This window comes from Crinia signifera, chromosome 1, assembly GCF_055691185.1.
Source record: "Crinia signifera chromosome 1, ASM5569118v1, whole genome shotgun sequence".
NCBI lineage: Eukaryota > Metazoa > Chordata > Amphibia > Anura > Myobatrachidae > Crinia > Crinia signifera.
In genome coordinates, this window is record NC_139217.1 from 110,008,839 (window position 1) to 110,033,262 (window position 24,424).

The following is a 24,424-nucleotide window of genomic DNA, read 5'->3' on the forward strand; positions in this document are numbered from 1 at the left end:
TATGGGACAAAAAACGCCCCCGAATAAGGCTAAAACTACTACAGCGGCCCTCCTATCAGGGTGGACTAGGAATCCCAGACTTCCGGAGGTACTACTACGCCTCACGGTTGTCTCAGAATGTTCAATGGTGTAACTCCTGGGGAGCACAGAAGGTATGGGTAAACATAGAATTGGATGAGTTAGGATTATCCACTTTGTCTTCCCTGCTATGGCTACCCAAAACCAAACGTCCACACGCAGTTGCATCCCATCCGGTGGTTTCCCGTGCTTTATCGGTCTGCGACAAGGTTAACAAAGTATATAATTTAGCCCCACTCCCTTCTCCTCTAATCCCGCTATTCCACAACCCAGCCTTCCCTCCAGGCCTGGACCGCTCTCCCCTCTCCAGTTGGCTAAAAGATAAAATTTATTACCGTAACGACGTCTCAGTTGACGCTAGCTTCCCTCAATTCGCCGAAATGCGAGAGGGCACGGCAATCCCGAACATGGATTTTTTCCGCTTCCTACAGATCCGGCACTTTCACTCCAAAATCACACCAATCCTTACATCCAGACCCCTAACATCTTTCGAATACATATGTTGGAAGCGATCCTCCTCCAGGGGCCTAATCTCAACACTTTACTCCCTCCTGGACATTTGCACGGCTTTCTCCCGGGCTCCACATGAGATGGCATGGGAGAGAGACCTAGGTCTCTCCTTAGATGATGAGGACTGGGAGGAAATTCGTGACAATGCGGCCTCCAGCTGGATTTGCGTGAAAATCAAAGAAAACATATATAAGCTCCTCTATCGCTGGTATTATGTCCCATCCAGACTGCACAGGATGTTTCCTGGCGCATCGGATAGGTGTTGGAGGGGCTGTTCTATGGAGGGTAGCTTCCTCCATATATGGTGGACATGTCCAAAGATAGCTGTAATCTGGAAGGAGGTGGCAACCTTGCTTTCTAACCTGTTGGGTATTGCCGTCCCTCTAGACCCCAAATACTTTCTTCTCCCACTTAAACCTCCCATGCTTACCTTACACTAGCACAGGGGTTCCTAATCTTTTTCTGATCACGGCACCCTAGAGTATCAGAATTTTTCCAAGGCAACCCTAGGCCCCAAAAAATATATATCAAATTAAGTAGATTGTGTTTATTTGTGCTTTAGATTCAGTTATGTGGTAAAGGGCAGGATTTGGTTCTGATTGTACACATTTTATGATTAGCAGCCACCAGTTTAGTCCAGAAATAATTGATCATAAATAATTTTAATTGGTCCTGGATGACCAACCCGAGGCACCCAGGGAGCCTAGGCGCACAGTTTGGGAACCACTGCACTAGCATAAACTATTCCGACATGTCACCTCAGCTATGACCTGCCAACTTGCAGCCGACTGGAAAAAAACAGATCCGGCCCCAATGCAAGCAATATCCGCCCATATATGGTATATTTATAGAATGGAATATATGACTGCGACAATACGCCACTCTCTCTCAAATCCTTTCATAAGGTGTGGACACCCTGGCTGACCTTCCAGAACTCCCCCCCTCCATTTGACCCAGGTTAATGGAGGTCCACACCCCCCCTCCTCATCCTTCCCCCCTTCCTAATTCCCCCTACCCTTTCCCCACATCCCCTCTCAATGTCTTACTGAGACGCCACCTGGCCTTACCAAAAGGGGCAGTGTGCCCTGCTGCCACTGGGAGGACCCTCTCTTTCTTTCTTTCTCTTTTTCTCTCTCTCCTCTTTCTCTTATCTTTCCTTCCTCCCTTTTCTCACTTCTCTTTATAAAAATCTGAAAATTCCTTCCTTCTCCCATTTTTCTTCCTTTTTTCCTGGAACATGACCATGTGGCAAACTAGACCTGTAAAATGTTAGCAATCCTTTTTTGAACCATGTCGCTGTACTTTAACCTGTTTGTATTCTGACATGTTCCAACCAATAAAGTGTGTTAAAAAAAAAGAGAAGTCCTTAAAAAAAAAAAAAAAAAATTATATATATATATATATATATACTTTCCTAAATAGAGGCGTCACTCCGGGACTTGTGAAAGCAAAAGTGATTTATTAGCTTCTAGGTGGTCAACGGCGTTTCGGGAGTTAACCCTTCGTCAGGACCAGAAGACAGTCAAACGTGCAACAACGGTTAAATCACTTTTGCTTTCACAAGTCCCGGAGTGACGCCTCTATTTTGGAAAGTGTACTGGTGGCTGCAACGCCACATAGGAAGGCACCCGGGCAAGCGAAATCATCGATAAGCGAGGAGTGCCGGACATTCACCTACCTGTATATATGTATGTGTGTATATATATGTATATTAGCAAAATTGCGGCCTTTGTGTGAAAACTGACGCTATAGACCCTTGATGGCTAACCTTGACACTCCAGCTGTTGTTGCACTACACATCCCAGCATGCCCTGCATCAGATTTAGCATGGCCAAATAGCAAAACTGAAGCAGAGCATGCTGGGATGTGTAGTTCAACAACATGCTGGAGTGTCAAGGTTAGCCATCAAGGCTGTAGACACTTATGCTGTTTCCATAGTTGCTTCCAACATATTTTTACTTGGTTCTATGTTGGCCTCAGCGGGTGATGTACTAAGCTTTAAAGAGATTGGAGATTATGGGCCATATGTAAGCTTAAAAAGGGATAAAACTGAGTGACAAACCACCAGCCAATCAGCTCCTAGCTGTCATGTTACAGGCTGGGTTTGAAAAATGACAGATAGGAGCTGATTGGATGGTTGTTTATCACTCTCCATTTAATCACTTTTGAAGCTTGATACATCTGGCCCCAAGTATCAGCCAATCCTATTCTGACTTCATGTTACGGGCTGTTTTTAGAAAAAATGGCATGAGCTGTTTGGTTGGTAGTTTATCTCGATCTAAAGGGGTATACACACAGGGCAATTTCAGCCCCTTTTCTAATGTGACTAGATCGCTTAGAAAAGGAGCACGGATCGATCCGTGTGCATGCCCTGCAGCGATGGTGATGCACTGCATCACTGCATTATCTCTCACAGGGAAAGCCAGATTGTGGGACATTGTCTATTAAAAATAGGTAAAGCCCAGTTGAGCATGAACGCTCAGCACAAAGCATTGCAGGACACCTGTGATGTGTGTTGAGCGATCGTGCTTAGGCGCGTCCCTCAGCAGAAGTGCTGGGTCATCCTGTGTGTACAGAGGTTAAAGGGGTGTACACATGGAGGGATTTTTGCTATTGAGCGATTTTGACTAAGCAATTTTGTCTATGGACGATTTTAACTATACTAGAATAAACATAGTTGGTTGGTATTCATTGCAGATCTAGTGAATATCTCCCTCAGCAGTAAATACCAGCGATTCTGACTAGACAGCCACCGATCTGGCCCCAATGCTATTTCGCACTGGTGATGCTGCAGCCATTGGGACCTGATAAGAGATTGCTGGGCCACCAACCTGCCCCACGCTGACCTTTTGAACATGTTGTCATTCTCATATTAACATTATTATTGGTAAACACCATACCACACCCTTCAGGGTACATGTGCAGTGTACTATTGTTGCAACCTGTTATGTGCATAAGATTCTCTGCTCTGCTTAGTACCCTTTTCGGTGTCTCACCACATGATGCAATACTGGGATAAATCTATAGGCTCATAGCTTGCTATGATATTCCCACTGGTCTGTTTTTAGAAATAAATTTGAAAGACAAAGGACACGTTAAACACAGGAGAAATATGGATTCCATACTAGAACTTTAAAAGATGAAAAAAATCCTCCTGTTACAGTTACCATATAAAGGTCACTGTGTTGTGAAAGGAAGTTATGTAGAAATCGCTGTCTTCCTGTTAATGCTGATATGTGTATAACCACAAAAATACATACCAAATGTACACACCAATAGAAAGGGAAAATTCTATTTCTGTTGCCCCACTTATGTATGGTACTAATTAAAAAAAATTGTCTTGTACGCCTGCATTACGAAAGTAAAAGCTAAAATAAAGATGTATTTACACTTGTCCTGCTTGCTGGCTTATTAAGAAAACATTTGCTGTAATAAAGCGCACATGTATCCAGCAAAATACATATTTCACTTATTGTACATATCTGTTTGATGTACCCCCCCTGAGAGCAATATTATTGCATGTTACATCATCTTACTGATATACAACAAAGGCGGTGACGGCTTCCAATATCATGGCGGAGTTGTTTTCAAAGCTGAATATTTTCTCAGCAACACACTTGGATTGGGGTACTGACTCCTTTTCCTCATCCAAAAAAGGAATTTCAGAACAACTTGTGTCTTCGGCTCTTGGAGATGCATCAGCTTTTATTTGGCAGCACTGTCACAGTACAGGATAATGAGTGGAATTTCTTATGTGGAGAAATAACTTGGTTTAGCCAAATGAAGCATGTTTATTATGGTTTACAGTATGTGTCGTTTTGTTATCTCGGATTGAAATGTCCTTGGTATGATGAGTACTTTATAACTAGGCTCGTTAAGAGCAATTCATGCAAATATTAGCACACCACTTTTTAGTAGCAATTGTATTGTTTTCACTACATTTTTGCAAATATATATTCAGTTCATATAGCTAGATGAAAACCGTTATGTGAAATAGCCAATTTCTCATAAACGGCAGATGTATTAAGCCTGGAGAAGAGATAAAGTGAAAGGAGATAAAGCACCAGCCAATCAGCTGTGTTTGAAAATGACAGTTGGGAGTTGATTGTGCTTTATCTCCTTTCACTTTATCTCCACTTTATCTCTTCACCAGGCTTAATACATCTGCCCCGAAGTTTAAAAAAATGTAAATATTAAGAACATGGTAGACCTAAAGCACTGCACCACATCTTTCACAAGCAGTTTGCTGGCTGTAAATCCTCACTAGTAGTTTTGATGTCCTAGTTCCTTAAGAAGACTGACCAAGAGGTGCACCACATCTCTTTTAGACAAATTGGGATTATTGGGGTCATCTTCATTTATAAACTAATCTCCATTGAGAAGATTTTTGTTTCTGTTGGGCGTTCTTTCCCTTTAAATGTCAGGGGGGATTTGGGGATGAAAAATCCTGCACATGTGACCAAGCCCTGTCAAGGTGGGAGGTTATGAGAGAATCCATCAACATATTTGTAGCATCTTGGGTAAGACACTATTTCGAAGTTGGAGATGATGGAACTGGGAGAGACTGGCGGGGAATGTATGAAAGTTGGAGAGTGATAAAGCTGCTTAAACCGGTCAGTCAGCTTCAAATTGATTTATCTACCTGAAACTGAATGGTTGCTATGGGCAACCACACCCTTTAATCTACACCTTGATGTAAAGAGTAAATTAGGGAATGTAGTATATTTGGGTGGAGAAAGGTTAAGTCATGCTGAGCTTTATGTAGCATTGGGACATCCATGTGGATATAGCACAGAGACCCTTGCTTACACAACAAGGGTAGAGGTCTGTGGAGGAGAGGTGTATACAGATTAAACCGTTCTCCACTTTGCAGTGATGCACATTGTGGCAAGCTACATGGCGCTTTGGACCACGATTATTTATAACCCTGCAAACACACCGCTAATGCCTATGGCATGCCAGGCTGCTACTGCAGCATCATATGCGGGCACACTAGTCGCACCATCCATTTGTATTGTGTGATAGATGAGCATGGCTAAATCTTTATACAATATATGCTGTTTATGTACAAGTGATACTGGAGACTAAATAATCAAATGAATGCCTCAGGGATGTTGTATGTACAGTGAGGAAATGAGATCTTAGAACAGAGCCTTGTGGGGACTTCATCAGATAGTGGGAGACTACACATTTAGCACGGCATGCTAAGGAAAGTGTGTCTATAATGAGTGTGGTGCACATGGGCACATTCTGCACCCATTTCACCTCTCTGGAGAGCCTCATCCACTGCAACAACTCTGTAGAACCCTGCTCATTTTTAGTGTTTTGAACATGCGCAGTAGAAATATTACTGGCGCCATTTTCCCAGAGATCTGCCCATGTGCAGGAGACTCTAGCACAGATTAGAGTCTTCTATTGTTCACACTGACTACTGCCAGCTAGAGAGGAGGAGGACCTGACGGAGAGTGCACATGGGCTGCCTCCTCTCTTATTATATACCCCTGCACCAAATGCTCATCGTATTATGTTAACCATCCATTCATTCCTCAAATATCACATACTAAAAAAATCAAAGCCTTAACTCTGCTAGAGAACGTTGCCCTGATTCTGGTTATATGCCTTATTATAATGCAATTGCCCAATTGCAAAGTGCAATGGAATATTCTGCGCTATATAAGAAACTGTAAATAAAATAATACATTGCCATGACTGGTGTGCTAAATGTTGTATAAAATAAGTAAATGACAAGCAAAGCCTGTAGACCTGCCTATATGTTGACTGCAGGTTAAACTATGTGCGGTTACCTATACTTTTAAATATCCAGCAAATTTCTGGTCCTCAGCCCTGACTCTGGTATAGTTTGCATTCACACAATACAAAAGCTTTGGTTGGTGCGAGTGCAGTCCTGGGGTTTTGCTTGTAATGTGAAAGGGGTATAATGTGACTCTGGGCAGTATTCAATGAAAAAAATTAGCAGTGTTTTATGGCGAGTTTGTGCTTTTCTCGCGTTGGACGGAGACTTTTGCTCTCAAAAAGCGAGCAACCCTATTCAATGTGCACTTCTCGCTGTCTTTCTGAGGGATTTTCGCCGTGTCTCTCCGTGTAGCAATTCTCCATCTTTTCATGGAGAAGTGTAATGTGAACTATTAAAATAAAAGTTTTTTTGGTGTCAAAAAATCAGGAATTTTATTCTGTGAAGGGGCATGCTATTTTTATTCATGTGCTTATAGCACATGAATATATATTTTAATAAAACAACAACAAAAAATATATATATATATATATATATATATATATATATATATAATAATTATTATTATTATTATTATTATTATTATTATTATTATTAATTTTTTTTTTTTATTTTTTTTTTTACACAGAGCAGCCAGCAGGGGGCTGGGAGCCAAGAGCCGCTCATTAGATATTCATATATTCACTGCACCCGATCATTACATATGCATGATCGGGGGCAGTAAATATACCCGGTCCCCTGCTGGCTCAGGGGGGGGGGGGCAGCTTGTGCTGCCTGGGTCCCGGGGAGCCCACCTCCCCCTCATATACCTTCTCGGGCAGGCAGGGAGACTTCCATCTCCCTGCCTGCCACGTCCCACGGCTCCCTGCAGCGGACGAGCGTCCGCTGCAGGGGTTAAGATTCGCCGCAAGGGGCAACTCGCCCCTCCGACATTGAATACAGGGAGAGCAAGTGGCAGCCAGGATTCGCTGCACACGGCGATATTTTACATTGAATACTGCCCTCTGTGAATCCCTTTTGACAAAGGCAGCCATTTTTTGTGATGTGCCTCCCACAGTGCAGCACACATGACTAGGAAGTGGCAATGTGTGCATGGAACAGATCCGCTGTAATGGGAGAGGATAAAGAAGGGTTAAGAAGACTGGTGCATCTCCGAATAAACTTTCACCTAAATAAATAATATCTTTTTAACATTTTACTATTCCCTTTTAAAGAATGACAATTTTTTTAATCTCTTTTTTTATAGGAAGAAAAAAAGAAGTTTGATAAAGAGACCGAAAAGAACTACAGCAATCTGGATAAACATTTAAGCATGTCCTCTAAGAAGAAAGAGCCACAATTACAGGAGGTAGGGAAGCCCTGGAGTTATTCATTAGTTTGAGCATAAGTTCAGCCTGACTCCTCCGCTTCACTGTTTACTTCTAAGCGGTGATGTCACAGGATCTTCTTCTGTGTAAATGGCAAATATGCTTCTGGTTTGTATACAGATTTCATGTTTGGTACTGTAGTGCTGTGTCTATATGGGCTGAAAGGTTAACAAGTACCTATATATGTGCAGAGTTATATTTGTCCGTGTCCGTGAGTAAATGTGCATATATAATAATTGTGGATGGCTGTCACATCTCTGACATTTGCAGTGGGGTGCCCCCATCCCCAATGGCTCCCACTGTTGGAAAGACATGACTAGGGATGGACATCGGTGCTCCATTTTAATGTCATCGCTACCATCAAATCATGTGGGTATCCCTCCAATAACTAAAGACATTGTAAAGGAAAGTGCTGTGCGGCCGAGTGAGTAGTGGAACTCTAGCCAGCCACACTGACCTGCAATTGTACACAATCACTCTGTAGATCATTGCCCAATGTTTTGGCTACTTATTTTCTTATTGTACTTGTAGGGGTTACAACCCTGCCACACAAGTGCATTCTGTTTTATGGTGTTTTATAAAATCTGTCAAGCACACTAGGCTACAGATCAGTGCTGCACATGCCAGGAACCATTCCTTGGTTCGATGGTGGAAGCACTGTATGGGGGTGTGCTTCCTGTGTCCATGTATCTGTGTGACAACTGAGTAGAAGGTACTGTAAGTGTAGTTGGATGGGGCGGGGAAGGGATGCAGAAGGACCTGGACCCATTATAGGGCAAATCCAATACTACTGGTAAGAAATCATACACCTCTGTTGTTTCTGGTCATAGGTGAAGCAGAGTAAATGTGTAGATTAAAGTTGCTTGTAGACCTAAAATAACACCACCTTGTTCATGGGTTTTGTTTATTTATTTATTAACAGTTTCTTATATAGCGCACACATATTCCGCAGCGCTTTACAGAGTATAGTTGAACATTCACATCAGTCCCTGCCTTAGTGGAGCTTACAATCTATATTCCCTACCACATGTACACGCACACACAGACATTCTAGGGTTAATTTGTTGGGAGCCAATTAGCCTACCATTAGATTTTTGGATTGTGGGAGGAAACCAGAGTACCCAGAGGAAACCAACACAAGCACAGAGAGGCTATACAAACTCCGCACAGTTCGCTATGGTGGGAATAGAACCCATGGCCTCAGCGCTGTGAGGCAGTAATGCTAATCATTACACATCTGTGCTGCTATTTTGTTTTTTGTTTGTAACTTGTAAGAAAAATGGGCACATATTATGGGGATCTTATTTTGATAAAATAGATGGGGACCTAAATTGAAATATGTAGCAATGATTCCTTAGTACTTCCTCTGGTAGGTTTTGCTGCTGGAACCCTGACACTGAGCCTAATTCAGCTTTGTTGGCAAAGAAAAAAGCACACAACTGGGCAAAACCATGCAGCACTGCATGGGGACAGATGTAACCTGTTCCGTGAAATTTAGATTACAGTGGGGCAAGTTCAAACTGAAATCTAAATTGCGGTATAAAAATTAAGCAGACCATATTTAATTTTTCACTGAATAAATATAAATCACCAAATCTAATCAAATGTTACTGTACATCGGGGCGTGGCCTAGCGGCATATGGAGTAGGACGTGTCCCTGCTGAGCTCCTGACCGTATAATCCTGCTTTTATCCTATATCAGCGGGGAGAGCCTCTATCAAGGTGAATACCGGTAGCCTATGTACCCCTGATGGTGCTGACCCGGAAAAGAGGTGCCTGTGCTGCCTGGATCGCCCGGTGTTAGACCCTGAAGCGTTCGCCCCTCCTGAGACACGCTGCCCGACGCCATCTTGCAAAGGAGGACAGAGTGAGACGCTGCGGCGCCGGCGGAAAGTCACAGCGCCGGTGAGGATACAGACGCTCCTGAAGTGACTGCGGCTCCCAAAACCCCCCTCCGCCGACGTGGACGCGGCATCTCCGCAACCCTGAGGCCTGCCGAATAGAACCTGCAAACCCGGAGTGCGCCCGCCCGCCGACTGTGAGGCGCGGCGGTGGGAGAGTCCCTCCCTGGCCGGACACCCCTCCTGAGATACAACGACGCCGGAGGTCGGGCGGAGAGACGGGGGGGCGCCGACTCCTCCGGTTGTGAAACATCCAACAGCCCTTGCCTGTCGGCCGGACCCCGGGGGGAATGGTGAGTGACCTGCCGCCATTTTGCAGAGGGGAGACATAGACGACTCAGCGCCCATTACACACCCCTGGGCCCTGTGATCCATCGGGAGCCCCGCACCCCATAAGCAACGGCCGGTATTGATACCCATACATTATAATCTCCTTTATCAGGCACTACACGCGTGGTGGAAAGAGGACTTTGATGTACAGTGCTCTACCCCCCCACCCTGCCATTTTATACTAAGAGACTGCCTGCTGGAGTGGGGCCCCTGCTTGCGTACGACAGGAGGATGGTGTGATATGCACCGGGACTCTCCCGGTGGCAACTTCCTTCTATAATCATTTTGGGAGGGTGTACAAATCCCGGGTAACCTATAGTTCGATAGAATTGACTGACTACCTGAATAAGATCACGACCCCCAGTCTGAGTACCGACTCTAAGGAATTCTTGGATGCCCCCCTCACGTTGGAAGAGGTTGAAGCGGCAATTAAAGCCTTCCCTAACTCTAAGACCCCGGGTGTGGATGAGCTCCCTATTGAATTATACAAAACCCATATAACCTTCTTTGCCCCCAAGTTACTGGCCCTCTATAATCATCTGTTGAAGCAGGGCTTCCTCCCTGTGTCTATGGCGGAGGCGCTGATAGTCTTTATCCCAAAACCTGGTAAAGACCCATTGTCCCCTGACTCTTATCGACCCATTTCTTTACTATCTACCGATGTCAAGATATTGGCTAAACTGCTAGCAATGCGTCTAAATGCGGCTGTACGCCAACTGGTACATGCTGATCAGACCGGCTTTATGCCTGGTAGATCGACAACTCTTAACTTACGTCGCCTTTTTACCTATCTGCAGTGGGCTAGGGAGGGAATGGACGATGCGGTTGTGGTCTCCTTGGACGCAGCTCGCGCTTTTGATTCAGTAGAGTGGGGCTACCTATGGGAGGTGCTGAGCAGGTTTGGAATAGGTCCAAATTTTCTGTCATGGGTCAAACTGCTATACTTTGAGCCGGCCGCCCGAGTGATGGTTAATGGATTTACCACAGCCTCCTTTAACTTGGGCAGGGGAACCAGGCAGGGGTGCCCCCTGTCCCCCTTGCTTTTCGCACTCGCAGTGGAACCATTGGCCTGCCATATCAGGGCATCCCCCCTAATTAAAGGGTTTCAGATAGGAGATGCTGAGGAAAAAATTGGGTTGTATGCGGATGATATGATCTTGTACTTGTCTGACATGACCTCTTCCCTCCCAGCATTACTTACCCTGATGACGGAATATGCCCGGTTCTCGGGGATAGGAATAAACTGGGATAAATCGGTGGTGTTCCCCCTGCTCCCTACCACACAACAGCCCTTGTCTTACAGTTGTCCTCTACGTTGGTGCACACAATTTAAATACCTGGGCATACAAGTTTCCCACTCCCCCACTGAATTTATATCCCTGAACCTGACCCCACAGATTGACCATCTACGTCAGAGAGCCCGCACCTGGCAGACGCTCCCCTTGTCGGTGACGGGCAGGGTGAACCTCATTAAAATGACAGTCCAGCCCAAATTTCTATATATTCTGCAGAATTCACCCATATACATACCTATCTCCCATTTTCAGCTTATTACAAGACACATAGACTCCTTCATATGGGGGAACAAACGCTCCCGGGTGGCAGCTAGAACTCTATGTCGGTCTCGATATGATGGAGGCTTGGCGCTCCCCGAGCTAAGGCTGTATTACTTGGCGGCACAACTGGCCCAATTAGTAGAATGGATCACACAACACATCACTGGAACTTGCCCACTGCTCTCTTGAGCAAGGCAAATTTGTTTTTTACACCCTTGCAATTTCTATTGGCAAGAACCACACTAAAGGCGCTTCCCCCCCCTTTTGCAGCAGGCCCGTAGGGTGTGGGTGACGGTGGGGACCATACGGGGGGATCCGGTAGTGGACTCCTGCTCTCCCATATGGAGGAATAGAGAGTTTCCCGAGCTTTGCAAATTAAGGGCAGGCCCAGACTGGACGTCATTTGGTGTCTCTGAGATAGGCCACCTCTTTCAAGACGGAATACTTTACTCCTTTGAACAAATGGTAACCAAATATGCAGTACCAAGACACTACTTCTATAAGTACCTTCAGCTTAGACACGCAGTGAATGCACAGTGGAGAGGGGCTATACCTGAACTTGCTACATCCCCGGTCCGCACATTGGTCAGTAAACTCCCAGATCGAAGGAGGGTTTCTGCTCTGTACTCTCCTCTCCTCACCTTCTCTGGGGTGGATCAGCTGAAAGGCCTACGAGCTAGATGGGTGGTAGACCTGGGGCCCATTGAGGACGAAGACTGGTCTCATATGCTGAGCTCCCCCAGGGAGGCCACGGCATTTGCACGGTTCCAACAGATTCAGTTATATATCCTGCATCGGGTTTATTGGACCCCCCATCGGTTGATGCGGATGGGTGGCACCGGGTCTGATGCATGTCCCAAGTGTAGGAGTCCAGATGCTGATTTTTGGCACCTATTGTGGCAATGCCCACAGGTGTACTCCTTTTGGGAGGCTATCTTGGTTAGTGTCCGGGACACGGGTGTGCAGGTCCCGCTCATTGGCCCTCGCATCTGTGTCTTTGGACTAGAATTGGAGGAACTGCTCCCTAAAAATTATGTAAATGCCCTCTTCACCCTGGCCCGTGTATGTATCGCTAGAACTTGGATGGGTCCCTCCCCCTTATCGCATGCTATGTGGGTAGCCCTGGTTAACACCACTATATCCCATGAACGTTTTATGTATACTAAAAGAAACTCCTTGGGGAAATACAATAAAATCTGGAGCTTATGGCAAACATCTGCGCTGTACTTACAAGACCAATGCCAGTAATTCACTAAAGATGCCTATATTTACAGAAATGTTGAGTCCCTATCTGTGTTTTAACTCGGTTGATGGTCCTCTGAGATCTTATCTCTTCCTTCCCCCCTGATACCATTGTATGCACCACCTGTGAGACCTGTTGACCAATGACAAAATGCAAATGTATATGTCCAAATCTGACAAATATGCTTTATCCTTTTTCTAACCTGGAATAATGTAACACACAAGTAATGTTTAAGTTTTCTTTCTTTATTATTTTCTTTTTGTATGGTTAGACATGTAAATGTACTACATGTATTTTAAAAAATTCAATAAAAAACACTTGATTAAAAAAAAAATATGTTACTGTACATCAGGGTTGCCGACCTTCCCGCATTTAGCAGCAGTATCCCGCTTTTTGATCCTGGCAAAAAACAGTGACTGCGCATGCGCAAGTCACGAAGTGCAGGGGCTGACCTCACGGCTGTCCTAATAATGCCGGCCGGGGTTCTGTGGGACGTGGTCATGGCCCTGGCAGCAGTGGCAGCGCAGCACGGGATGGTAAGCTAGTGACTGGCTGCTTCGGTGCTTCACTCCCGCTGCTCCCAGTTGTTTTCGTTAATAGGGTTCCTCAGGCTCTTTCTCCCCCCCTCTCTTCAGACCCCCGCGTTGCTGCAGCAGCGCAGCTTCATGAAAAATTGTTCCTCTCCCCACTGCTTTTAACATTTTTATGAAGCAGTGGGAGGGGGAGAGGAACAATTCTTCTTTATAAAGCTGCAGCAGCGCGGAGGGAGGGAAGAGGAAGGATTTCAAATTTGAAAGATGTAGTGGCTACAGTATACTCTCAAATGTAATTTGGATAGCTCTGCCCATGGCCCGCCCCATTTGCATGCTGTAAATGGGGCGAGGCCATGGGCGGAGCTATCCAAATTACATTTGAGAGCGCCCACGCCCCCTATTTCCTGTAACTGGCTACCCTCTACCACAAAGGGCAGATGAGAAGTCAGCAACTATGTGTTAGATCAGCCCCACCTGCAGTACAACATGGTTTTGTGTGTGAACTTTAATTTCTATTTTGTGTGTAAATTACTTTGTTCTATATGTATGCAATGGACTTTTTTCTTTTTAATGTCAATGAAAAGCATGAGCAGTGCAAGTTGTACCTCTGCACTAAATAAGTAGTGGTATTAGAAGCCACTGCAAAGTTTTCTGCTCTTTATCATTTGCATGGTGATGATGGATCTCTTTAGCCTCTTATACAGTTGTAGTTTAAAGAGCGTTTCTGCTACAGTATATACTAATTTATTATGTGAGTATTGCCTGTTAATGTGTGTGGTGAAGGAAATGTGTAAAACTGGTTCTTAGCTGCCAAGTACTTTTGGATTCCAGCTACCTGCGGTATAATCATGGGCACGTTGTCTGTTCTGCATTTGGTGCACTGTCCCCATGTTCTTCTATTAATGGAAGATCTTGATCTTGTTAGAAGAAAACAGTGTTTTTCTTAACCGCCTTCTCCCCAGAGAGGTTATTTTCCTATGGTCCTGCTTCTCCCCAGAGCACTGCTAAGGAGGAATGTATGAGAAACCAAGCAAAGGATGTGCCTGTGACCTCTTTGACAAGGTTTCCTTACCAGAGAAAAGAGGATCCACATTTCCACTAATCTCTCTGAGCATTGCAATTCCCAGTGCTGGGTGTTTATGTTTCCGCAGATTCTCCCTGGCACTACAATGTACAATAGCGCTGCGGTAAATCTCATTCTGGACTGTTACTCACAGACACTGCCTTTGTAACAGAAACGTTTAAACTTCATATGAAATCCTTAATTAAAACACAATGCAACAGATATGAGGTCCTCCTGCTGTACACATAGGGTTGTAATTCAGACCTGGCTGGGCAATTATCGATATGCGTAGGGCCTGTCGTACGCACGTGTGAGACCATCCTGCGATTAAAATCCTGCTACTTTTTTATTTAACACCCTGTGCAAGTTGATTGACAGGAAATCGGTGTTTGGGGGGGGGGTCACTGGCCATTTCCTGGGAGTATCAGGGAAAACGTGCCCAGATGTTTAATGGGATGTTGTGTTGATGTTGGCTTCAGCCCCGAACAGCCTGTCCTAGTCTACGCACAGCCTGCACACACTGGAAAAATCATTAGTTATTGAGCGGATTGCAAATGGATTTGCAACTATTCTCAGGCATGCTAAGCAAATCGCAGGCTTGCACAGGGTGGGATTTCACTATGGCAGGGCGGCGTATACCTGATCGCAGGGTTCCAAATATTAGTGGCCATGCCTGACATTCCATATTGGTGCCCAAATAAGGTGCGTTTTGGGCTTGCAGTGCGATGGGCGCTCCCGCGCACATCGTATAGCACAAAAATTATGTGCTGCACTTACTTTTTGAAGTAGATGTGATGCGATATACTCCAAAAGACACAGTGCGCGTTTTGTATTTAATCACACTACATTCTGTGGGGTTCTCCGCCTGCTTACTATAAACTTATATAAATGGGCTATTGAAGCATCCAGCATCGGCACCATAAGCTCCCAGCACACATAAGCTCAGGATGTCACAGAAGTATAGCCAAGGATACTCCGGTTCTCCATCTCTTGCACTTCCTGACACCCCACACGCTGGAGATAGGCGTTTCCATGTTAGCAAGCATGCCACCCTCTTGGAGCCCTCAGTACTTAGTTTTGTAAACTAAAATTAGGGAGCAAAGCACCACTTCAAATTCATTAATGTAGCCGATCCTTGATGCTTTCCACTAGAGGCAGTGCGGCAACGAGTGTGGTGGTCCTCTGCTAGAGAGGAAACCAACAATCCAACAGTCCTTGCTAACTCACACTAATACCCCTTTCACACCATAAAATGCAGAGACAAACCCGGGAATTAAATTCCAGGGACATTCCCGGGTTGGGACCCATTCACACATGCTTTTCAAGCAGGGACAACCCGGGTCGGCACCTTTCACACTGAACCCGGGATGACCCTGCATTTCTATGAGAATAGCATTGAAAATGGCCTTTTTTAGGCTCACATTAGATTATTGATTATTAATAATTAAGACACAAAACATTTGTAGTGTTTCAGCCTTTGTTTACTTGTATAAAACAAATTAAAAGGCATATGAAAGCATCTTCCCCTCTAATGATTAATAGCTCTCTCACCTCCTCATTTGTCCAAGACATGGCACACTTTGCAGGCTTTCAGGGGTTAAAAGGAAATTCTGGGGTCTGTGGTGCTACAGAACATGCACAGTGTCTCCTTGCATGCTGTCTCTGGGCGTGTCTGTGAGTGTCCACCACAACAGGAAGTTGCCCTGCTAGCAAATCAGCACTAGCTGCACCTTTCACACCAGCCAGTAACCCTGGAAGGACCCGGGAGCAACCCTGCTACCTAGCAGGGTTGAATTGCTGGCAAATTAACCCTGGAATTTGTCCCTGGAACCTTTCACACCAGAGCTAGTCCCGGGTTGTTCCCGGACCCAACCCGGGAATTTAGGCTGGTGTGAAAGGGGTATAATTAACAGGGAAGCCTGAAATATTTTTTGTAAATTAGTTTTGAATTATTCAGTTATAACATACATTTATTAATTAGTATTTAATAAAATGCATGTCTTGAATGGAATCTATATTGTTAGCTGAGCATTTAAAATGACCACGTAGCCGGTAGTTCAGTAATCTTTCTATATGAATGTCATGGCATGTGTGTGTGGCTAGATTAAGCAGGTGTTCCTGTTAATATTTAGGAATATGTAATGGTTTGACAAAATTTTTTTATTTTTCTTTCCACTTTGCAATGATGTAATGTGCAGCAATACTTCATGTAGCTCTTTTCTGTATGAGAGCCTGATCTCTTTATATATATTCCTTTTGCTAATATAGGATTTCAGTGAAAATCCATATATAGAGTTCTAGGCTCCTTTTGATTAGGAAGCATGTTTATAATGCAAGTGCAGCTCTGGACTTGCTTTTCAGGGATGCACAAATCTATTCCTTAAAGGGTATGGCATGAAATGTACAGTGCAGTTATTCTGGAACTCTAAGCAGCTGTTTTCTTTCTCTCATTTAGGCAGATGTCCAAGTGGAGCAGAATCGGCAACATTTTTACGAGCTGTCGCTTGAGTATGTGTGTAAACTTCAGGAAATCCAGGAGCGGAAAAAATTTGAATTTGTGGAACCTGTTAGTATGGACAATTGTATACATAAAATGATTGCTTTGTCTTTTCTCTCATTCTGGTTCTGTGAGTTATTATTGGCAGCGACTCAACTCTTAGCAGCAAGTTTTGTTTTTTTTGTCTTTAAATTCTATTTTCTTCACAATTATTTGGTCCTTTTTCCGTGGCTTAATATTAACTGTCAAAATAACTTAATACAGTACTTAAATATAAGTATATATAAATCAAAGCCAGTTGTGTGATTATGTTCGTGAGGAGTGACAGCTGGGCTTAAATTAAAATATTGTAGGGAATTGGATCCCCAATAGAACAGACTAGGTATGTGAGGCTGCTGTCAAGTGGATGCAGGAAGAATGTGCGAACAGATGCACCTATATGAAACAAGGTTCAGGGTTATACGGATTTACTGACTATGGTGCTAATTCTGTGTGGTGTTCTTGGTTGGTTTCATAGTGGCATCTAAAATAAAACCTGCCCGCTTTGTAATTATAATTTAACATGTAGCAAGTCCCATAAAACACTTACCCAGTAGAGGTAAGGGAGTATGGAATACCTGTTGCGGATCTTTTTTTTTTTTTTTGCATGGCTGGAGAAGAGGCCAGACACCACAAGGTGAAATAAGTTCAGTAGCCAATAGTACCAAGCTACGGACCAATATCAAAGGTCTATTATGGTGGCCCAGAGCAGAGCTCAGCAGTGCTTTGTTCCCAGTGTACTGTACTTGCAGCTCTCTCTCTCTCTCTCTCTCTCTCTCTCTCTCTCTCTCTCTCTCTCTCTCTCTCTCTCTCTCTCTCTCTCTCTCTCTCCCCCCCCCTCCCCCCCCTCTCTCTCTCTCTCTCTCTCTCCTCCCTTCCCCCCCCCCCCCCTTTTTCCATCACAGCAGTCATACATCTGAATCGCAAAAGCAACGAGTCTGAGTACTTGTTTCCTATCACGGTGCCCACTAAGCAAATAGCTTAGTGGGCTATTCTGCGCAGGAAAATGCGATGTCCATATTAAGTGCACAGGAGTGCTTATACAATCGCATAGGATCGCATGGCACCAAATGCAATGCGATGCGATATTTCATTGTATAAGCACCCATGCCATGTGATGTGATGGGTGCTTACTATGCCATTGCATCACCCCCACTATCAACGCCACCCCGAAGCGTGGCGAGCGCAGCGGAACGCGTCCTCTGACCTTTTCATACCCCCACTATCCACGTCGGAGTGGAGTTGATTCTATATAGTGTGGCGAGCCACCGAGCCCGAAGCGTGACGAGCGGACGCGGAATACATGTAAAGTAAAGCGCGTCCGCTCGAGGTGCTCGCCACGATTCGGGCTTGGTGGCTCGCTGCGCTCACCACACTATATGTAAAATCAGCTCCATGCCGACGTGTATAGTGGGGGTATGAAAAGGTCGGAGGACGCATAACGTCGCCGCTCGCGGGGCTCGCTCGCCACGCTTCGGGGGGGGGGGGGGGGGGGGGGTGTGGATAGTGGGGGTGTTTTAGGAACACATTCACACCAGCCATATCAAACATCTGAGACAGTAAAGGCGACATGTGTTAAGTAAGAACTGTAACTTTTACTGAAATATATGAAAATATGGAGCATCTCATTGCATCGCATGTCATGCAAAAAGCGAATGCGATGCAATGCCATTGTACTACATTAGCGTACGTAGAAAATCTGGGCGCCGTGCTAGGAAACAAGTACCCGAGTCTGTATGCAGCACCCTAAAGGTATAGAGCACCTACCACTGACACACCCCTCTTTTGGACAATGCAAAAAAGATGCAGGCCCAGCGATTTTACAGACAGGGAAAGTGGTGATGGGAGAGGATGGGGTAAGGGTTGACATGGATTAGGTCGACCACTGATGGTCGTCATGTCTTAGGTCGACATCTCAAATAGATTGACATGCCTTAGGTCTACATGGGTGTAAGGTCGATGATGGTTAGGTCAACCTAATGCTCTGGGAACAGTGTTTCACAACACTCCGCACACTATTCTATTCTCCTTCCACACCCTAGTGGATGGTAGGGCATGAAACACGCCTGTCGGCAGAAAAATAATGTAATACCCATGTCGACCTTTTGACTGTCCACCTAGCCATTGTTGACCTAATGATTGTGTCGACCTTCCATCCGTGTTGACCTATGGCATACTGACCTATTTGAGGTGTTGAACTAAGCCATGTCCACCTTCAGTGGTCGACCCAATGCATGTCGACCTTTGGCGGGTCCACCCAACGTCCATATACCTAGATGAGTATGGTGTCACACTGCCATGAGATATCACTGTCATGTCAGGCTGCACGCGTCTGTGGGCTGAGAATGTGTTGTGCGGAGGTTTCTCTTCCTGCGGAGTGCCGCATATCCCTCTGACCTGACTTGTCCATGTGCTTTATTCTTCTAATAATTCTCTTTGGTTTTTAGATGCTGTCTTTCTTCCAAGGGATTTTTACCTTCTATCACCAAGGATATGAACTTGCTAAAGATTTTAACCACTACAAACTGGAGCTACAGATCAACATTCAAAATGTAAGCAACATTGGGGCGTATGTATTCAGCCTTAACAAGAGATAAATACAAGGGTGATAAAGGGGTACATTTACTAAGATGTGAATTCTACTTCACATGTCATGTTGCTTTGGGCAACCAATCCGAATCTACTTCTTATTTAATTAGCACCCTCTAGAAGATAATAAACAGGATCTGATTGGTTGCCCATAGCAACATCACATGTGAAGTAGAATACACATCTTAATAAATTTCCCCAATTGAGAGATAAACGTCCAGCCAATCACCTGCTAACTGCCATGTTACAGGTGATTGGCTGGACGTTTATCTCTCCTTATCACCCTTGCATTTATCTCTTGTTAAAGCTTCATACAGCTGCCCCATTATTGTCCACTGTAGAACAGGATACTCAGTTTATGTCTATAGTAGATAATGTTTTGCCTTTGAATGTTTGAACGTTATATTATATAACATTGTGCTGCTTATTGCAGTTTTATTTTGTATAACGGATTTGGGGGCCTATTCATCATCGGAGATGGAGATCAGTGGCACTGATGCTGTAGTACAGGACTACTTTCCTCCACCAATGCCAGCTTTTGTGCATGTGTGATCCGACTTTGCTGGTCAGGGAGTGATGAGGTGGAGGAGGGATGCCTGTTCACATCCCCATAACTCCTTCCCACGGGGAGAAGTGGGGCTCCGGGAACAAGCGGCATCTCAAGTTTTTGTCCCACAGAGTTTTCTGAATATTAGGCAGCCATCTTAGATGTGTATTGGTCATACGGTCGACGCTATGAATGTTGACTGCTACATGTTGACAGGGTTGGAAGGTCGACACAAGCATTACAGTAGGTCATCAGTGGGAATGTCAACAGTCAAAAGGTCAACATGAGTTTCACAATTTTTTCATTCTGAATTTTGATGTAAGTCGACATGGACACCTACCAGTGCTAAGGGCGCACTGTTATTCCCCCTCCACGCCCTAATAGATAGTAGGTTTAGAAATATCACCTGTTGGCACAATTTGGCAAAAAAACAACAACAACTCATGTCTATATTCCCATCGTCGACCTAATGCTTGTGTCGACCATGTTGACCTTTTAGTGGTCAACTTAATGTATGTTGACCTTCATAGTGTCCTAGCGACCATATCCCCCTCGGACCTCTAATCCTGAATGGCCTGTTTCTGTGTATTTTATGTAACATGCCATTTAAGTGACGTGATTAAGAAATAATGAATGAAATGTACGGTTACTTAATGATGTAACAAATCGGCCTAAACCTGGAGTCATGTGACCTTTTCTGTAGCGTAAAATAGGAAATGTATACAGGAAATAATAAAGTAGCATTTTGTTTTATCGTTTGTAAGATTTTTTTTATTATCATATAAAAAAGTAGATTGATTGTCCCACTAATGCTGTCCTTCAATACTTGTAGATATGACGGTTTCCAGATGTTTATGGGAGAGTTTTACACTGATTTATCAAAGCTGTAAAGCGTTTATAGCCGCCAATCACATGGATCTATTTAACTAGCTTAGAAAATCTTAGCTTTTTGGGAATTGCATGAAGCTAAGTAGTGTGTAACGCGGATGGAGTGGAATGTTGTGATCCCTCACTGGTGGGCTGGAGTGACATCAATGCCCGTGACCAGTCTCCCACTCTGCAGCTGGATGGTTACATATGTTCCGTTCTGCAAACAGATACAAACTCAGGAGTGAGAACATATCGCTTTACTTCTTACCGATTACCTGTATGGGCTCTTAACTGAACCCATGTCCCAAAAAATTCATATTACTAAATCTACCTGTAGAAATATTACTTATTGCTGTGATATACAGTGGTAAGTAATGTCCATTTTGGGGGGTATATTTGAACTGTAACCGCTTCCCAGCTGGTAACAGTTCAAAATTTAAAGCAGCAATAACTTTAAGTGCAAAACGCCATAGCTGTGCACTTAATATTAGTGCTGCTTTTGGGCATTAACACTTTTTAAGAAGAAGCATTTTTCAAAATCCACTGATTCATAAATAAACCACCAAGTCTCCAAGCAACTGTTTAAAAGTTCTTAATTATTTCATTTCCAATGCCTTAGTTCAATGATTATTTTAGTGTGGCAATATGCTGCCACCTAGAGGAATATGCATTTGATACAGGACTGGTGAATTTTAGAAAAATTAAAGGCAATAATAAAATGTGTCTTTAATGTGACCTGTAAATTACTACTATGGTTTGAGCATTCATAGTCTGCAGTCAGCTGATTGGTTTCATCAGCCTGCACAAGCTGGAATGCCCGCGTATGCTCAGGCCACAATTGGCTGAACTGTTTTGTGCATACACGTGGCCCTACTAGCTCGCACATGCGCAAAGAAGGGAGCAGCTTGCTTCAAATCAGCATTAGCTGAAACTAACTCATTAGAGTGATAACTTCCTATGAAGGACCTGTGCTGTAAGTGCTACTTTACCAGATATAGACACACTCATTGTGCCAACTGTGCCGATACATTATAGTAAACCGTTTTAGAATTAGACCCTTCAGTGGCAGTGAGCAGCAGTGGAGAAGGGAATCTGCACTCAGAGGTAGTAACCTGGTAGTCCGGAGCTGCTGTGATAGAAAGTGTCCCACTTCCTATTGGTGAATTTGGAAAGAAGGGATCCTGACTATTCTATGCGTTGGGCGCAAAAAGGTGCATGGCTTAGCATCCCCAACAACGTTTTAGTCACTCTGGTGTCCCTGGAGATGCTGGACGTTCCCATTGAGTGTTGTCTGCAGTGTCAGCTCCTACACTGACAGAAGCCAGGTGCTGCATGTCACAGTGCAGCACCTGGCTCCTGTAATTGAAGAGCAGCTGGCATTTTGGTGTCACCCTTCTGCGGGTTTGGACACTGGTATGCACTAATGCTGGTCACTGCCAATTAGTTTTCATTTGAGTCTAGGTCTGTGAGGCCTTTGGATGCATGAAAACCTGTGAGATTGAGGGTGTCTTGATCCTGTTGGTCCTGAGTGAAGGGTTGGGCTGAGGTGTGTCCAAAGCTTGAGCAATACACTACTGATTGGTTGCTCACAGGCTACTGAACATAAATAATGTGTAATCTCAGGGGTAGATTTATTAAGCTCGGTGAAGTGATAATGTGGCTGGTACTTTTATCACTGGCCAATCAGCTCCTACCTGTGAAGTTACAGACTTGGTTTGAAAAATGACAGGTAGTAACTGATTGGCCGGTGATAAAGACCAGACACTTTATCACTTCACCAAGCTTAATAAATCTGCCCCTTAGTGGCTACAGCTACATGATCCATTCACTTCTTTTAAGCGTTTGGTGTATGCTTACGTTGTCAGTCTAGTGGGATCTGATACATAATTAATTTTATGTACCTGTTTGTGTAGCTCTTGCTTGTGGGGGTTATATGTGATGTAGTTCAATAACATTCAGGATAAACATAGGAGACCTGAAAACCAAAGCACACAACTAATACTGTTAAATATCTGTAACCCGCCTTCTTTCCCAGCTCCAGTCTTAGCCTAAAAGCTTTTTTTTTCTTTAAACCAAACTATTTAGAATTGATTATTTTACTTTTACTGTGCAGTTATCAGTCCTTTTACTGCAAAGGACAAATATCTTACTAAAGTGCTGATTTTGTTATGATAACTGATGTATAGAATTTAGCTTTTTTGCTCTTATGGAAAAATGGGTTAATGCTGAAGCAAGAGCCATAAAGTATATATTGCTGGTGGTTTAAAAAAATATACATTTACTTTTACTTCACTTTCTGGCAGTATCAATAAATAGCATTTTTGGTAATCACTGATTATGAGAAGGAATAAGCAAACTAATGATACTTTCTGGCAATTCACAGTCATCAAAGTTTTTGATTTTTGTTTATTTGGGTAGAGTTTACATAATTATTGATTTTAATGTTGAAACGTGTGCAAATTAGATCCATACCTCCCAACATGCCCCTCTCCAGGAGGGATAGAATGCTCTATTCCTTGACTTTCCTCTTAATTTATGACTGCCATCACCTTTGTCGAAACACTTTTCTTATAATTGAACCCAGTGGTTCCCAAATTTTTTTGACTCATGGCACCCTAAAGTATAAAAAAATAATTTCACGGCACACACAAGTCAAAAGTTTATTATTGGAAAATGTAGAATTTTTTTTAATAAAATTGGGTTTATATGACTTCCTTATGATCAGTTATGTGATGAGGGACAGGGTTTGCTTCTGAATGTCCACATGTTTTATTATGGGAAGCCACGAGCACTGGTTTTGCTTATTACTTTAGCCACAAATAATTTGACTTGTTCCTGGACCACCATCCCAGGGCACCCCTGCAATTGTCCCGAGGCACCTCAGGGTGCCACGGCACACAGTTTGGGAACCACTGACTTAACCTGTTTAAAGCAGGTTATGGCAATCATAAATTAAGAGGGAAGTCAAGAAACAGAGCATTGTGTCTCTCCTGGAGAGGGTCATGTTGGGAGGTATGTAGACCCAGCAGGGATGGAGTAAAAGTGAATACATGCCTTCTATTTGTTACACTGTAAACTGCATTCCTCTGTGTGTGTGTACTCCATGAAGGAGTTCTGCTTTTGCTTTGTATTTATATGACCTAGAGTAATCACTATTGAATAATGCTTTGCATTCTACAGACACGGAACCGGTTTGAAGGGACACGATCAGAGGTAGAGGAATTAATGAACAAAATTAGACAAAGCCCACAAGAGCATAAGCGGGTCAGCCCGTATGCCATGGAGGGATATCTCTACATTCAGGAGAAACGTAAGCACCGCCTATGTGTTACCTATACATTCTGTGCTTAAGTCGTGCCATGTAACCTACTGTGTATATCAGGTCACAAACCTTTGTAAGAGGTTTTTGAGATCCATTTTGTGGATGATAACCAGCATCCTTTATTCACAATTGTGAGTCCCAGAGTTGTGGCTGCAGGTAACATGCCCACATCATGTACAGTAAGTGCAGATCAGTCTCCACAACGCTTACAGGTCCTCACTTGTATT

The 24,424-nt window shown here is 44.0% G+C and overlaps 1 protein-coding gene across 6 annotated transcripts in view; it reads left to right on the top strand.

Moving 5' to 3' along the window:
- Positions 1 to 24,424, top strand: part of ARHGAP10 (Rho GTPase activating protein 10) — a 286,142-nt gene that overhangs the window by 130,688 nt on the left and 131,030 nt on the right. For all 6 annotated transcript variants that reach the window (XM_083171381.1, XM_083171373.1, XM_083171359.1 and 3 more), the window contains 4 exons: positions 7,587 to 7,688; positions 16,789 to 16,899; positions 19,317 to 19,421; positions 24,056 to 24,185. In XM_083171381.1, the coding sequence (XP_083027507.1) occupies positions 7,587 to 7,688; positions 16,789 to 16,899; positions 19,317 to 19,421; positions 24,056 to 24,185 (448 nt within the window). The remainder of the gene's footprint in view (positions 1 to 7,586; positions 7,689 to 16,788; positions 16,900 to 19,316; positions 19,422 to 24,055; positions 24,186 to 24,424) is intronic.